Raw genomic sequence first — 15,851 nt, forward strand, 5'->3', positions numbered from 1 at the left:
TTAAAAAGCTCTAAACCTAGTTTAGTTCAATGCAGATATTCATTATTTTGTATAAATAGTAAGCAATGATGGATAAAAGTGTAAGAAGAAGCACATGAAGTTAAAAGAAAACAAGGCAGTGTACTCTATGCTATTTTTAAGGAAGCAGTTTCTGAGAGAAATAATTGGCTAAACAAACTAAGAAAACCTAATACTTCCTACTCTTCAATTAAATGAACAATTTTTAACATCATTGTGTCTACAATTATTCATATATTGAAATAAATGGTTGAATAAATGTTTACATGAATTTATCATGTGTAGAAAAATGAAAATTTTGTGTTATACATATGTGATTGTAACATCATACCTTCATAATATGAACTATTACCCACTTGCTTCTGTTCATGAAATTTTCAGTTAATTCATTTCACATCTTAATAATTGCTTTTAATCCATTAATATTTAATATGAAAAACTTCAAAATGGAAAATAAATTATAACTTTCCATTCCTGTCATCTTCATATTTAACACAAGCTTTCTAGCTTATATATATCTTTTGGGATTAACATCTTGGGACACCAACCACACATAAATCTTTAAATATTCCTGGTGGTCAGCCTCCTATTTGCTGTGATTTTATCTTTTCTCTTTGAATTAAAAATGATTAGTTTAGATATTAATCAACAAATGCTGAAAATAAATCATGTTGTGATTTCTCTAAGAGGAGGTGAAAATGCTATCCAATTGCTATCCAATGTATTCATGTATGAATCTTCTGAAAGTATGACCAAATACATATTTACATTCTCTTTCTCTGTCTCTCTGTTTCTGTCCCTGTCTCTCCCTTTTCTCTCTCTCTCTCTCTCTCTCTCTCTCTCTCTCTCTCTCTCTCTCTCTCTCTGTCTCTACACACACACACACACACACACACACACACACACATATGACGCCAAGTGAAATTATAATACATACCTAAAGACAAAATGACAAATTATGATAAAATAAGAAATGCATGCATGAACACTGACAAACTAAAGCAATACAGTGGACAGAATGAAATTAATGAGACTAAAAGGATAAGGATAACCAGCGACTATTTCAATGATTTGGGATTAGCACAATGATCTGCAGTTAATACCCTTTATATAGCAGATCTACGTTCAGATATAGAAATGTCCACCTTCCTTATAGCTTCACCCTCAATGTCAATGAAACTTTTTCTGTCTCAAGAGTTATTCCATATGGGAAGACCACCCTTAACATTATTTTCTGCATCCTAAACTCACAGTTGGATGTCACACCATACTTAAAGTCTGAGTAAAAGGTATAAATACTGATTTTTATGGACTTCACAATGAAATGAAAGCATGGTTTACATATTAATAATACCTCATTATACATAGTAGCTAGTTAATAATTATTTAGCAATGAATGACTTTGTGCTGAAATAAAGAAGTAAAGAAGATTTGAGAAAATAACCTTTAGACAATAAATATGTCCTTGCTTAAATGTATAACAAGGGTTTAGAGGATAGTTCCTCATGTAGAGCAACACAGGTTCACAACAGATAAAATCCATTACTTAGAAACAGAAGGGACCATAAAGTCCCACCACTAAAGAAACAACTACTTGCAGTTGATACCTGGCAGAGAACAGAAAGTTTGTATTTTCTAATGGAATGCCACTGTGTCTACCTACAACTCACCATGCTCAGGATGATTAACAAAACAAAACAAATATCATGTTTTGTTTTAATTTTGGTGGACTTTTGCTTTGTTTTGTATGAATATTATTGTCTTATTCTTTTTGTTATCTTTTTCATAGAGAGAGAGAGAAAGTAAGAGAGACAAAGAAAGAAGATAAATTTGGATGGTAGGGAGGTGGGAAGGATCTGGAAAAATGTGGGCAAAAGGAGAATGAAAAACACATTGCATGAAAATATAATTTAAAACAACAAAATAAATTTTTATTAAACTAAATAAATCATTAAGTGTGATAATTACATATACAAAAATAAAATATTAGTTAAGAATAAAATATAAACTTAAAGATAAGAATCATTGCATAAAGGAAAATTAATTTGGAGTTCTGACTCTGAGTAGATAAGAATTAAAAGTAGCATGTCTTATTGTATATTATAACTAATATACACATTAGCATCTAATCAAAAAGCAAAAGTGAAAATGAAAATAAAAATCCTTATAGATGTATTTAGTAACCAATAACATAGTTTACCACATTTTTGAGAGCTTCTTCTCTGGGTTTCAGGCACTGAGTACTATACTGTTTACCATGAAGATAAAATTATAGACAACACCAAAGAAATAATTCCTTTTATCGTTTGATTTTCTCACAGATGGAATACACAGACAACAAGCCAGAGGACAATGCTACTACAGTGACACAGTTTCTCTTTCTTGGGTTTTCTGAACTTCCCAAAGTGCAAGGATTTCTGTTTGGGATGTTCTCCCTAATGTATGTATTATCTTAATAGGAAATGGCTTCATAATTGTCACAGTCCTAATTGACCCTGCACTAAAGAAGCCCAAGTATTTTTTCCTGGCCAATTTTTCATTTCTGGAAATCTGTTATGTATCTGTCACCCTTCCTAGGATTCTGTACAATCTTTGGACTCAAGATAGAAGAATTTGTCTTCCGGCCTGTGCTCTTCAATTGTTTTTCTTTCTAATTCTGGCAGCTACTGAGTGTTTCCTGCTGGCTGTGATGTCCTATGACCGCTATGTGCCCATCTGCAACCCTCTGCATTATGCTCTTGTCATGAACCCAATAAAGTGTACTCAGATGGCCATTGGCTCTTGGCTCGGTGGCATCCCAGTCCAGATAGGACAAACTTGTCAAGTATTCTCTTTCCATTTCTGTCGATATAATAGAATAGACCACTTTTTCTGTGATATTCCAGCAATTCTGAAGCTTGCACTTCAATGAATGAGTTTTCTATTTATTTAGTGGTTATGGGATTTGTTACTTTCCCTTTTATGCTGATACTTGCATCTTATAGTAAAATCATTGCCACCATTCTGAAACTGCCAACAGCCACAGGATGGGCAAAAGCCTTCTCCACGTGTTCTTCCCATCTGTTGGTAGTGGTTTTGTTTTTTGGTTCAGGAATCATTAACTGCTTTTGGCCAAAGTCGATTCATTTTCCAGTAAATGATAAGATACTCTCTCTGTTTTACACAATTGTGACCCCCATGTTCAATCCCCTGATATACAGTCTTAGGAACAAGGATGTGACTGCAGCTCTAAGAAAAGTTTTACTTAAAATATCGAGCCATAGTTTTATGTACAAGTGAATTAGCAGCTTCTTCCACACTTATCAGAAATATTTCAACTGTGTAGATTCCTTTTCACATGTTCGCTGTGTCTATGCTGTCACATATATTTACTTTATAAATTTAATATATTTTATTTAAAATATATGTACATCATTTTCCATTTCCCTTTCCTGCTTCTAAACTCTCCCATGTCTCTTCCTCCAGTCCCTCACATGTTACATTTCTGTCTCAAAATGATGGACTTTTTTCTTTGATTATTATTTGTATGTCAATAGATAGATGGTGATAGACAGATACATAAGTACATAAATTATGTACTCATAGGTAAAAAATATAGAAATACATAGATACATAAATGATCAATCATAGGTAGATATATTGTAGATACATAGATGACAGATACTTGATAGGGAGATAGCAGATAGATAGATAGATAGATAGATAGATAGATAGATAGATAGATAGATAGATAGATATAAAGAGATGATAGATAGATAGATAGATAGATAGATAGATAGATAGATAGATAGATAGATAGATAGATAGATAGATAGATAGATAGAGATAGATGATAGAGAGATAGAAAGATAGATGATAGATAGATAGATGATAGAGAGATAGATAATAGACGATAGATAGATACATGAAAGATAGATAGATAGATAGATAGATAGATGATAGATAGATAGATAGATAGATAGTAGGTGATAGATAGATAGTAGGTGATAGATAGATAATAGATGAGATAGAGATAGATAGATCCATGGTAGATTGATAGATAATAGCTAGCTAGCTAGCTAGATGATATATATATATAGAGAGAGAGAGAGAGAGAGAAAGAGAGAAAGAGAGAGAGAGAGAGAGAGAGAGAGAGAGAGAGAGAGAGAGAGATAAACAAATATTTTAATGCAAACTTATTAGTCTTTCTGTGCTGTTTGAGTGCATATAGTTATATGATTTCAGGGCAGTTACCCCCATCAAATAAACTTTTCTTTATAGCAAATGAAGCAAATAAAGAAAACCACAACTACACATAACACTGACAAAATGGATTGTGAAGAGTCAAGCTCTTCAACTCAACTGCTTCTAAGCTTGAGGAAGAATGACAGAAAAGAGGAGGTGAACCATCGAATCAGAAGACCAGGATTCCTGCTGTGACACTAAAAACGGCTGCCTTGAATAACAATAACAATAGACATACTTTTCAAAATCTTTTAAACTATCCAAAATTGTTTTATGCCATAAAATATACTATTTTAAATATCTTCATACATATAATTTTCTCATATTTAAATTAGTGTTTACATCACATTTCCATAAATGTATTAAGTTAAAGGACTTGAAGTTTTTTTAACCAAGATTATGGTGATATGTTTAAAATTGAACAGGGGTAGTGTGTCAGCTTACATATGTAGTCATGTTTTGATTTTGTTGTTGCTATTGTTGTTTCTATTATTTTATAGTTGTACTGAAAACCACCAAACATGGCAAAAGTATGTCCATATTGCCAAAATAGAGATGTTAACCATAGAATCACATTTCATTGTATTAAAGATGCAATAATTAATAAGAAAATGTCTGTAGATCAAAGTGATTTGGAAAACATCTCTATGACGTGCTGATTTCAATTAGATTGAATAAATAGTAGTTTAATTGGGTCATATGACAGCTTTCATTTTAGTTTTGGAATATCTTTCCTGTGGCTTCCATTTGGTGTAAGGAGAGTCGGATTTGATAAGGATTTGTAGCTACATTTACCTATGGATATAAAGATAAATTTAAACTGTAGTAAGATATTATGCTGATCTAGAAGTGTGGGCTCCTGGTGTGGTGGCTTCTCAGTCTAAGAATGTTATCTAGTTAGGGTTTTTATTGCTATGAAGTGACACCATGACCACAGAAACTCTTATGAAGGAACAAATAACGTAGTTTTCATATTAGAGAACACACTCATCATCGTAGACATAGACTGATGAAATTCAGAAATACTCAAAAATATTCACAAAATAACTCAACTATAGTTGCAAACTTTTTTTCTTACTAATGAATAAAGGAAGCAAGAAAAGTTTGGAGCTTGAGGTTTGTAATTCATGACACTGATTATGAGAGGGGCTCCTGTTGTTTTGTTAGGTACCTGTTCAAAAATCAAGTGATAAGCTCATTCATTATTATTTATTCTTATATCTACTTATTTGTGCCAATGAAGTAATTCATGACTGTCCTCTATACTGTGTCACATCCTTACCGCAATTTGATTTTCAACTTTAAGTTAGTGATGCTCTTCAAAGATGAAGAAAACTGAATTGAAGTCTACAAACTTAAATAACACTGTATTCCATCTCCTATCCTTTGAAAATTACTCTTCTTCATTAGGTACATATTAAAGAACCTAACCTCTCTGGTTATTTGCACTGCTGCACACATATCAAAGGTTAAAAACTGGATTCTACATAAGATAGAAAATAATATTTGTCTTTTTTCATTGCCTCACTCAGGATAATTGTTTCTAGGTCTATTCAATACCTTAAAATTTGAAGGTTATACATTTTAACAGTTGTATAATATTCTATTGTTCAAATGTACCACATTCATATTATCTTTTTGTTCATTAATGGATTTCTAGTTTGCTTCCATTTTATGGCTATTATGATAAGAGGAGAAGTTTACCACCACAGAAACTGACTCCATGTTTTATTATGGTTTTTTGTTGTTGTTGTTGTTGTTATTTTTCAGGGGGAGCATGAAATTGCGTTAAGTAGGAGAGTGGCAAAAATCTGGGAGGAGTTAAGAAAAGAGAATCATTATAAAAGTTAATTGTATGGAAAATGGAATTAAAATTTAAAAAAGAAACTTTAAATAGAGAAAACTAAAATAATAAAAAAAGACATTTCAAACTAACTTTACTAATATGTGAGAATTAGCCAAGAAGAGGTTAAAACTAATGGGCCAAGCAGTGTTTAAAAGAATACAGTTTCCGTGTAATTATTTCGGGTAAAGCTAGCTGGGTGGCGGTAAGCAGCCCTGCCGGTCCCACAACACTTTACCTAAAAAACCATTTCAAGGGAATTGAACGATCAGTATAAAAATAACACTAAAGGAAAGGTTGATCTTTTATTTTCAAAAAAAAATTATTTTATTTACTTTTATTTTTATGTTAAACATAAATATATCGAATTCTCAATCCCTTTCCTTCCTTCAGAGACTTCCATATACTCCTTCTACATTTCTTTCAAGTTCACAATCTCCTTTAGCATTAATATTTTACTATATTATGTGGGATTCCCCTTTTTATGCTATGAATATGATTGTTAAATTAATAAAGGAAACTGGCATGGCCTAATAGGGCAAAAGAATAGAGGTAGGCATGGAAAACTAAACTGAATTCTGAGAGAAAGAAGAACGGAGTCAGAGAGAAGCCATGGAGCCATGGCTGGAGACAGACATGCTGCAGCCTTGCTAGTAGGCCATGAGCCTGTGGTTAAATGTAAAATGCTAGAAATGGATTAAATTTAGATGTAAGAGTTAGTCAATAAGAATCTAGAGCTAATGGGTCAAGCAGTGTATTTAAATAATATGGTTTCTATGTGATTATTACCCATCTAAATGGCCAGAACAACCAAGTGATCTCCTTACAATCACACACACACACACACACACACACACACACACATATATATATACACACATACATACATACATACATACATACATACATACATACATACATACATATTCCTGAATACAACCTGCTCAATCTGTATTGTGTTACTTGTTTGTATGTCTTCAAGACTGATCATTTGGTATTGGATAACCTACTGCTGTGCTCTTGTCTGGTAAATACAGAAGACTTTTTCTTTTGCTCTTAGTAGTCTATAGTTGTCTTTAGTTGTTTGGTACAGTTAATGCATTCTGAACATTTCTCAGACAACCTTAGCATGTCTATTGTTGTTATCCTTGTTAGTCAAACTTTAATTAGTCATATTGGTGAGACATTATGTGTGCTGGGGTGTAAATGCTATAAAATTTTGGAAATGACTTTTAATAATTGTAAATGCCATTTGCCTTGTTTACTTAAAATAAAAATCAATTTCTAGAATTCATGCCTTAATTGCTATTCATCTTTGTACAAAAGATGCAAGTAGCATCAAAGTTTACTAAGGTAATAAGCAGAAAAAAGACATCAAAGATGCTTATCACCAATAGGGTGTGATATAAACATATGGAAAAACAAAATGACTTACAGTAATACTAGTAAGTAAATATCTAGAATGTAACCACATTAATGCAAATTGTATTATTTAAAATTGGCAAACTAATACATAATCTTCCATCATTGGGAAAATATCAGCTTGTAGCCTCAATGACAATACATAATTCTTTGTCAAAAATTCTCTATTCACAGTCTTAACTTTCTGTAAATACAGATTCTCACAGTCATTTAATATTTTCTTACATTTTCTGTGAATGTGAGGTAATCTGTGTTAATACATTTTTTGTGGTTTTGATAAAAATTGTGCATATGAATTCATGGTTAAAAAGGGCTATCATTGATGGGGAACTCAAAGAACGAATAGTTGGATTTTAGATTGTAACACCTGAATGCAATTGTTGTTAAATCTTGAAAAATCTAGTCCATCAATGGTAGTCCAGGAAGCCAGTAAATTTAGAAGTCTATCCTCCCAGTTGTTGTAGATTTGCAACTAGTTTTTGATGTGTTATTGTTACTTGAAATTCATTTTTTATATATACCATCCTGGTTCAAATAGTTTATAATGGAACATGGATAGTTTTATGAATTTATTTATTTATCTATTTATTTATCAGATGAGAAAAATGTTCTCATACTTGACAATATATTTTTGAATCAGAGACATATATAAGACATCAAAATGTTGTTGGGTCTGTGGTGTCAAAAGGTACCTTTCAATTTACTCTTAGAAAGTGTACACTTACATTCTTGTTCAACTGTCTTACTGTATATAAAATGAAGTTACACTTAGGTATGTATCAGAAACCACTGATTTCAGACAAATAAAATCATAGGTAGGTTGATCACAGCGGTTTTTTTTTTTTTTTTTTTTTTTTTTTTGTCATCTAGCGGTCCCTTACCTCAATAAATAAAAGAGAAGAAAATTTGATTCAGTCGTTGAGTGTTTCTTTTCCATCAGGAAGCCTAAGTTTCATTCTTCAGGGCTACAAAAAAAAATACCTACAAATTTAAAATATTTGTTTTGGTAATATTTCTTAATAATAACAAAAACAAACATTCACACACACACACTATATATATTCAATTTGTATTCTTGTTGTACTAAAATCATGAATGACAGGAGAAAGGAGTTCTCTACAATTAGAAATTAACTTGGGAAAGTCATTGTCCCCAGGGTAGAAAACATTCCTTTTTAAATAGAGTAGGATGCTATGTCAGGAAAATATATTTTGACCTCTGTTTCAAATAAAGAAAAACTCTTGACTTTAGAAAAAGAAACCTCTTTATAATTTTACTATTGTATGTCAATAAATCACGGTAAGAATAACAATGTACTTAATTCCAAACAGTATAGACTATGTTTAACAGACAACAAATTTGTATTTTTATATTTTATATATATTTTACATTTTAATATCAGCATTTGGATAAAATTACACAAAGTAGCTAAAAGAAAAAATAAATCATTTATTTTGATGATGCTTTAGAAACCATTTCTGCTGAGCTTTTCATGACTTTCCTGACATTTGGTGATACAAGATCCAAATAAACAACGTTTACAATCCTATGAAATATGCGAGAATAATACATTAAGGATCATAATTATCAACATAGTATGTGCTAAGTTCTGTTACTTCATATTTTATGTTAAGTAAATGTTTAAATGTTTCAATAATATAAAATACACCTATCAAAAATAGAGAATGAAAATACTCATTGAAGATCATTGAAATAGCACCTGGTGGCAGATTGTTAAGATCTTACAGAAGTGAATCTGAAAATGTTATAAAATTATTAGCATATTTTCATTTGGTTCTACATAATTTTGTCATTAAAAACTATTCAGAATTAAGAAAATTATATAAAGATACATATATATATTTATATAATTTTTAATTTTTTGAAATATAGTCACCATAATGGGCTTAAATCAAAAATCACATGCTTATCTCAGTAGTTGTCTCAGTAGAGTCCATCTCTATTTTTATTTAAATTAATGTAAAGTTCTAAAGTTCATTAGTAAAACTTTTTACAATCTATATTACGGATTTTAATTAATACCACAATGTCTACATTAAAAAAATCATTGTGTCAAAGGTGATAGCAGCTAAGATTTACAAAATATTAATTAAAACCAAATGCTTATAGTTACTTGAAATTTCTACCGAATTTCTTTCTTAGTATAAAAATGAGAGTTTAAAGTTTGTCAACCGACTCACCTACACAAAAAGACAAGAAAGAGATAAAAAGGCAGAGACAGAAACACAGAAAGAAAAGTTAAGTGATTTGAGGCAGTTTGTTTTAGCAATTAGTGTCTATAACTTGCATACAGGAGATGAGGAAATACCATGGGGGTAGGCAGATCATCTAGCGTTCATAAAGGTATGGCTTCAGCTGTTGCACCACAATCAAATAAAACTACAGAATATGTACTAGGAAGGAAAGTCTGTGCTGTAGAAATGTTCTACCCTTCCTGGCAACCTTTGCTCAAAATGTCTGTTGTAACTGCTCTATCCAAACAATTTGGGGGGAAAAGTATGATTCTCTGATCTGTCCATATCAATATCAAGTTCAAATAGCTAAGTGCATAAATACAGTTGCTTACCTAGCTATACAGTATGAACTAAATGGTTTGAACGTGTGATGTTGTTTTATTTATTATCTCGCTTAACTCCAACACAGAGTTTGAAATGTGTTCTGAAGTTTCAGTGTCACAAAAGAGGAAACTGAGTCACGAAATAAATCTGTTTTACTCCGGAAAAAAAAAAAAAAAAAAAAAAAAAAAAAAAAAAAAAAAAAAAGAAAAAAGCTTTAATTACTATATCTTTTAATTTACAAATAGTTTAAAAATCTCCATAAATATAAAGAATATGAATGCTGATTGCATAGACTTTTACACCAAACGTCTAAAAATTTTAAATATAAAATAAAATCTCATCAAATGTAGTTGTCAGCTAATCACTAATTTTTAATTAAATTTGCATTATATGAAATTGCATGTATGCAGAATTATTGGGTGAAAAGGAGTTTAGAAAACCAAATGAAAAATAGGATAAATTTTTCTATAGATAACTTTTAAGTGAATAAAGACTATTTCTATGTATATATCTTCATAAACATATATATGTATGCAAATATATTTACATGAACATATCTATATATGCATATATATTTACAAGCAAAACTTAAAACATGAAAATATCCAAATGTGAAGATATCAGTTTCAGAATTATATAACACAGATGAGGATAAGTAAATGTACTCCTTGTTGAATCATCTCTACAGATGAAACACACAGGCATCAAGGAAGAGGACAATGCATCCACAGTGACACAGTTTCTTCTCTTCGGATTCTCTGACCTTCCCAACCTCCAGGGCTTTCTATTTGGAATGTTCTCCATAATGTATGTGACTATCATAATTGGAAACAGCTTCATAATTGTGATAACCAGAATAGATCCTACGCTACACAAACCCATGTATTTTTTCCTGACTAATTTCTCTTTTCTGGAAATCTGTTATGTATCAGTCACTCTCCCTAGGGTTCTGTATAGCATTTGGACCCAGGACAGAAGCATTTCTCTTCTGGCCTGTGCCACACAAATGTGTTTCTTCCTAATGCTGGCAGCTACGGACAGTATACTCCTTGCTGTGATGTCCTATGACCGCTATGTGGCCATCTGCAACCCTCTGCACTATCCTCTCGTCATGAACCAGACAAAATGCACACAGCTGGCAGTGGGCTCCTGGCTTGGTGGCATGCCTTTCCAGCTAGGGCAAACCTGTCAGATATTCTCTCTACATTTCTGCAACTCTAACCTGATAGATCACTTCTTCTGTGACATAGCCCCTGTACTCAAGCTGGCCTGTGGAGATACTTCTGTTAATGAGCTGTATGTCTATGTAGTGGCTATCTTGCTTGCTGCAATCCCTTTTATATTAATATTGACCTCATACAGCAAAATTATTGCCACCATCCTTAGGTTGCCAACAGCTAAAGGACGGACCAAAGCCTTCTCCACATGTTCCTCACATCTGGTGGTGGTGATTTTGTTTTATGTCTCTGCATCTATTACCTACTTAATGCCAAAGTCAAGACATTCTGCATTAAGTGACAAACTCCTCTCTCTTTTTTACACGGTTGTGACCCCCATGTTCAACCCCATGATATACAGCCTTAGGAACAAAGAAGTGATTGCAGCTCTGAGAAGATTATTGCATAGAGAGTAGTGCAACGGACATATGTACAGTGATTAAATGCAACCACAGTTCTACCATAGACTGTTACATCTGTATTTGTCCTTTGAGTTACTGTTTTTACCTCTTTTGTTACTTTTAAAAATTAGTATACCATTACTTTCTATAGACATACACTAATTATGTTATATTGTTAATGTTGTATGCTTAATGAGACATTTTAATTAAATTTGTTCTTCGATTTTTTCTACATGTGTATAATACATTCCCCATTCCTCTCAAAACTCAACTCCTCCATCCTAATCCTAACCCACATATATGTCTTTTTTTTCTTTCATAAACTACAGAGATAATTGAGGCCCTCTGTGTGACCACATGTTTGAATATATTGTGCCTAACCAGATGAGCGCATTGACTACTGCTCTCACTGAATTTGCTAGCAGATAAGATTTCTGTAGGAAGAGGAAGTTTCCTCTTCATTTTCATAACTTATTTTTGATGGGGCCGTTTCATTCAGGCTCAGTGAAGAAGAGTAGAAGCTGTTTCTTCAAAATCTCTTTTACTTTGTTAAGATCAATTATTGGTATTTTCTAACTACTCTCCCCTTCCTGTCATTCTCTATTTCTTTTGTGTCTCCTTTTCTAATATTCCTAGTACTTTATTTGATATATAAGTGTCTTTTACAGAACTGAGTATTCAATTCTTATCTATTGTTAACAGTTTAAGCAGGTATGTTTATGCACATTCGCCATGAAGAAAATGCAATATGTATCACAATCTCTGGATAAATACAGTAAGCTTAATCAGTCTATTTTCATATGAAATATTTATAAATCTAAATTGCATGATCTACAAAAATTAGCAACCAAAGAGACAGGTCTCATCTGTGCAGTAACACCACTGTAGTGGTGAAAGGTTAGTTTTATAGAGAGTAAGAAATAAACATCTGCAAAGGGCTTTTTAATCACTGAAAATTAAATTTCCTTGTAAGATTTCTTATGATGTTGTGGGATGTTTTTTTTTTTTCTGCCCCTAATACTGGTCTGTGGGTACTTTTGTATTTACTTGCTAAATAAGATATGTCCAGTGTACAATATCAGCATGAATCCTTATCAACTTCCCTCACCCAGTGTTCAGCGAACATCATGAAAGATTGAGTATAAATTTGCAAAAGCCATACAATGGGGAATAGAAGTCTGGTAGCTTGAATTTAATTGACTGATGGAGGAAGGTCATTGGTTAATAAAGAAACTGCCTTGGCCCATTTGATAGGCCAGCCCTTAGGTGGGTGGAGTAAACAGAACAGAATGCAGGGAGGAAGAGGAAGTGAGGTGGACGCCAGACGCCATGCCTCTCCTTTCTAGGGCAGACGGGATGAAGCAAGCCGCCAGGTCAGACATGCTGAATCTTTCCCGGTAAGACTGGTGCTACACAGATTACTAAATACGGGTTAGGCAAGATGTGAGAATTAGCCATTTAGAGGCTAGAACTAATGGGCCAGGCAGTGTTTAAAAGAATACAATTTGTGTGTTGTTATTTGGGGCATAAGCTAGCCAGGCGGCTGGGTGGCAGGAACTCAGCCCGCAGTTCCCACTACAATTGATTCCTGTAATCTAATTGAGATTGGCATTATAATAAATTATGGTTTTGTTGGAGTACATATGGAGGAAGTTACCACTTGATGGAGAAGGCTTTCTTTGCTCAAGATACTTTCCAAAATCTCAGACAATTTCTTTTTGTCTGCAAGGTGTAGGACTCTCAGCTACTTCTACAGCACTACATCTGCCTTCATGCTACCATGTTCTACACCATGATGGGAATAGACAGAACCTCTGAACCAGTAATCTGCAGTTTCAATTAAATATTTTCCTTTATAAGTGTTACCATGGTCATGGTGCCTTTTCACAACAATGAAAATGCTAACTGAAACAGAAGTTGGTGATTGGAAACTTTGGAGGTGTTGTGATAGGCCTGTTCATGTTTTTGCTTGGCGTAATGTATACTTTGGACATTTGAGTTACAAAAGCAGAAAGATACTTTAATCACTCTTAAATGAGCCATAAGTAGGAGCATGTAAAACAGTGTTACTGTAGTTGAATTGATGAATTATGGGAATCAAGAGGTTTCAGAGGAGAAGAATGATATTATGTGACCTAGAGACTGGCTTTGTGATTTTTTTTTTTAAAGAAATGACTGCTTTTTGCCCTTGTCTGAAGAAATTGTCTGTAGCTTAATTGCGTGGTATTGGGTTAACTTTTTTGGCAGAGGAAATCTTAAAACAGCTTAGTATAGACACTGCTCTGTAGTTATTAGTGGCAGCTGTTATACAGTTTGTAATAAAAGATAGCAAGCTGAGCAGAGTAAATTACAAAATGTAAATTTTGAGGAGAAAAGTGCTTCAGGAAGTACTAAGTCCTGTGTTCAAGGAGATAAATGGACTAAGAAGTGGAAGATAGGAAGTGCTCACAATGACAAAGTACCACCCAGATAAGATTCCAATTTGTGAACGGAAACTAAAGGAAAACTTACTGATGGATATGCTGAGGAACACCTTTTATCCCAAAACTGGGAAGACTGAGGCTGGTGTATCTCTGAATTTGAGGGCAGTCTAGTTTACAGAACAAGTTTCGGGAGAATCATGCTTAGGCAGTAAAGGACAGAAAGCTGATAAAGACCTAATGGAATGAAGGGAAAATGTTCCAGGTCCTTTAAGCTGCAGAGCTCAGCACCTTCAGCCACATGATTCTGGTTTTAGGGTTTAGCATAGAAAAAATGGGTTAGGAGATTTGCCTCCATGCTTCAAGAAAGCTGCTGAAGTCAGGCATGTGTCATGACTGCCCTTGAATGAAGGTTTAGTAAAGTTGTCACTGTATGAAGCTTCGAAGTTGATGCCTGGATGGAGAACAAAGATGTTAGAGACACAAGAGTTATGTGATAATGGGATGTTGAATATCATATCAAATGAACATTGTTTGATGAACTTTAACCAAGTGAATCTATAAGAATCCAGAAATTAAAACATCTTTACTTTCAGGAGTCAGCATTTTAGCACAAGTATGTAGGGGGTAATGAACTTCCACCTCTAACTGAGGAGAATTTTGCAGTTGATGTGTTCTTGGAGCAAGAAAATCAATTTTGTATAAAAATGTATTGGCCTCTGGTGGTTCTACTCTGTCTAAAGTAGATGATCCTTTCCCAGGAGCACAAATTTGGTTGCATGAGAATTTGAAGTAAAGTTTTCTAAATTGGGACAAGACACAGAAAAGATCTATAGGTTGTAGGAGTTAGGGGATGGGTTAAGTGGTGAATGTGATCAGAATAACTTGTACAAAATTCTCAAATCATCCTATAAAAACGATTTTCATGTGTGCATTTCTTCTGTGTGTATTGCTGAATTGCAATTTACTTTTCAAACTTTTATGCATTAAAAAGAGTCTTTAAAGGACAATGTGATCTTGCAAAGAATTTTCTGAAACACAGTAGTCCATGTGACTTTGATTATTATCTAGGAATGGCATAATTAGAATTCCTAATTACAAACCACAAAAGTGTACTTTATTATGAGTATAAGATTATTTTTTTGGAAATTGTTGGAAAGGCAATGTTCTGGTTTCTGAGATACTTCAGGTTATTGTTATATTTTAGTCAATCACAAAATATTTACTTGGTACTTTAGTGATAGGATATAAAACAGACCAAGATATCTTCCATTTATAATGTATGCAGAGGTACAAGGAGTGACAGTAATGCTATTGTAAAAAGATACAGAATTCAGAACACAATGAAAATGAGATTTGGGAAAAGTGTTCTAAAGTAGCAATAGAAATGCAAGTTGGATGAGTAAAAGTGACTGTATCCTTAAGATAATTGTGTAAGGTGTGACCCATAAACACTTGCCTAAATTCTGCTCATTATTCATGCTGTTTGTTTTTTTTTTGCCTATAATTTTTTAAAAGTTGATTTAGGAATACAAACTCCAGTGCTGAAAAGGGTTCTAGTACTCTAAATATGCAAGATAAAGAGCCCAGAATGTAGGGAAGAACATAGGCTCATTGTCCTTTAGGACAGGATGGCCTGGATTTGTGAGTCAGGAGAAATATAAAGGAAAACAAAACCTTGTCAGTAAGATCCTCAACTGCAACACGTGGAAATAGTTCACATCTTT

The 15,851-nt window shown here is 33.1% G+C and overlaps 1 protein-coding gene and 1 pseudogene across 1 annotated transcript; both read left to right on the forward strand.

Annotated features, from left to right (window-relative positions):
- Window positions 1–2,339: 2,339 nt before the first annotated feature.
- LOC130863161 (olfactory receptor 10AG1-like) lies at window positions 2,340–3,297 on the forward strand (annotated as a pseudogene).
- Window positions 3,298–10,765: 7,468 nt separating this feature from the next.
- Window positions 10,766–11,719, forward strand: LOC130869889 (olfactory receptor 10AG1-like). Its single transcript, XM_057762373.1, has one exon. It carries the CDS (start codon window positions 10,775–10,777, stop codon window positions 11,717–11,719), a length of 945 nt encoding a protein of 314 aa, XP_057618356.1. The 5' UTR covers window positions 10,766–10,774.
- The last annotated feature ends 4,132 nt before the right edge of the window (window positions 11,720–15,851 follow it).

Source organism: Chionomys nivalis, chromosome 2, assembly GCF_950005125.1.
Source record: "Chionomys nivalis chromosome 2, mChiNiv1.1, whole genome shotgun sequence".
Taxonomy (NCBI): domain Eukaryota; kingdom Metazoa; phylum Chordata; class Mammalia; order Rodentia; family Cricetidae; genus Chionomys; species Chionomys nivalis.

Coding starts and splice junctions, on each gene's coding strand:
- LOC130869889 (XM_057762373.1), top strand. CDS start 10,775: ATGAAACACACAGGCATCAAGGAAGAGGACAATGCATCCACAGTGACA.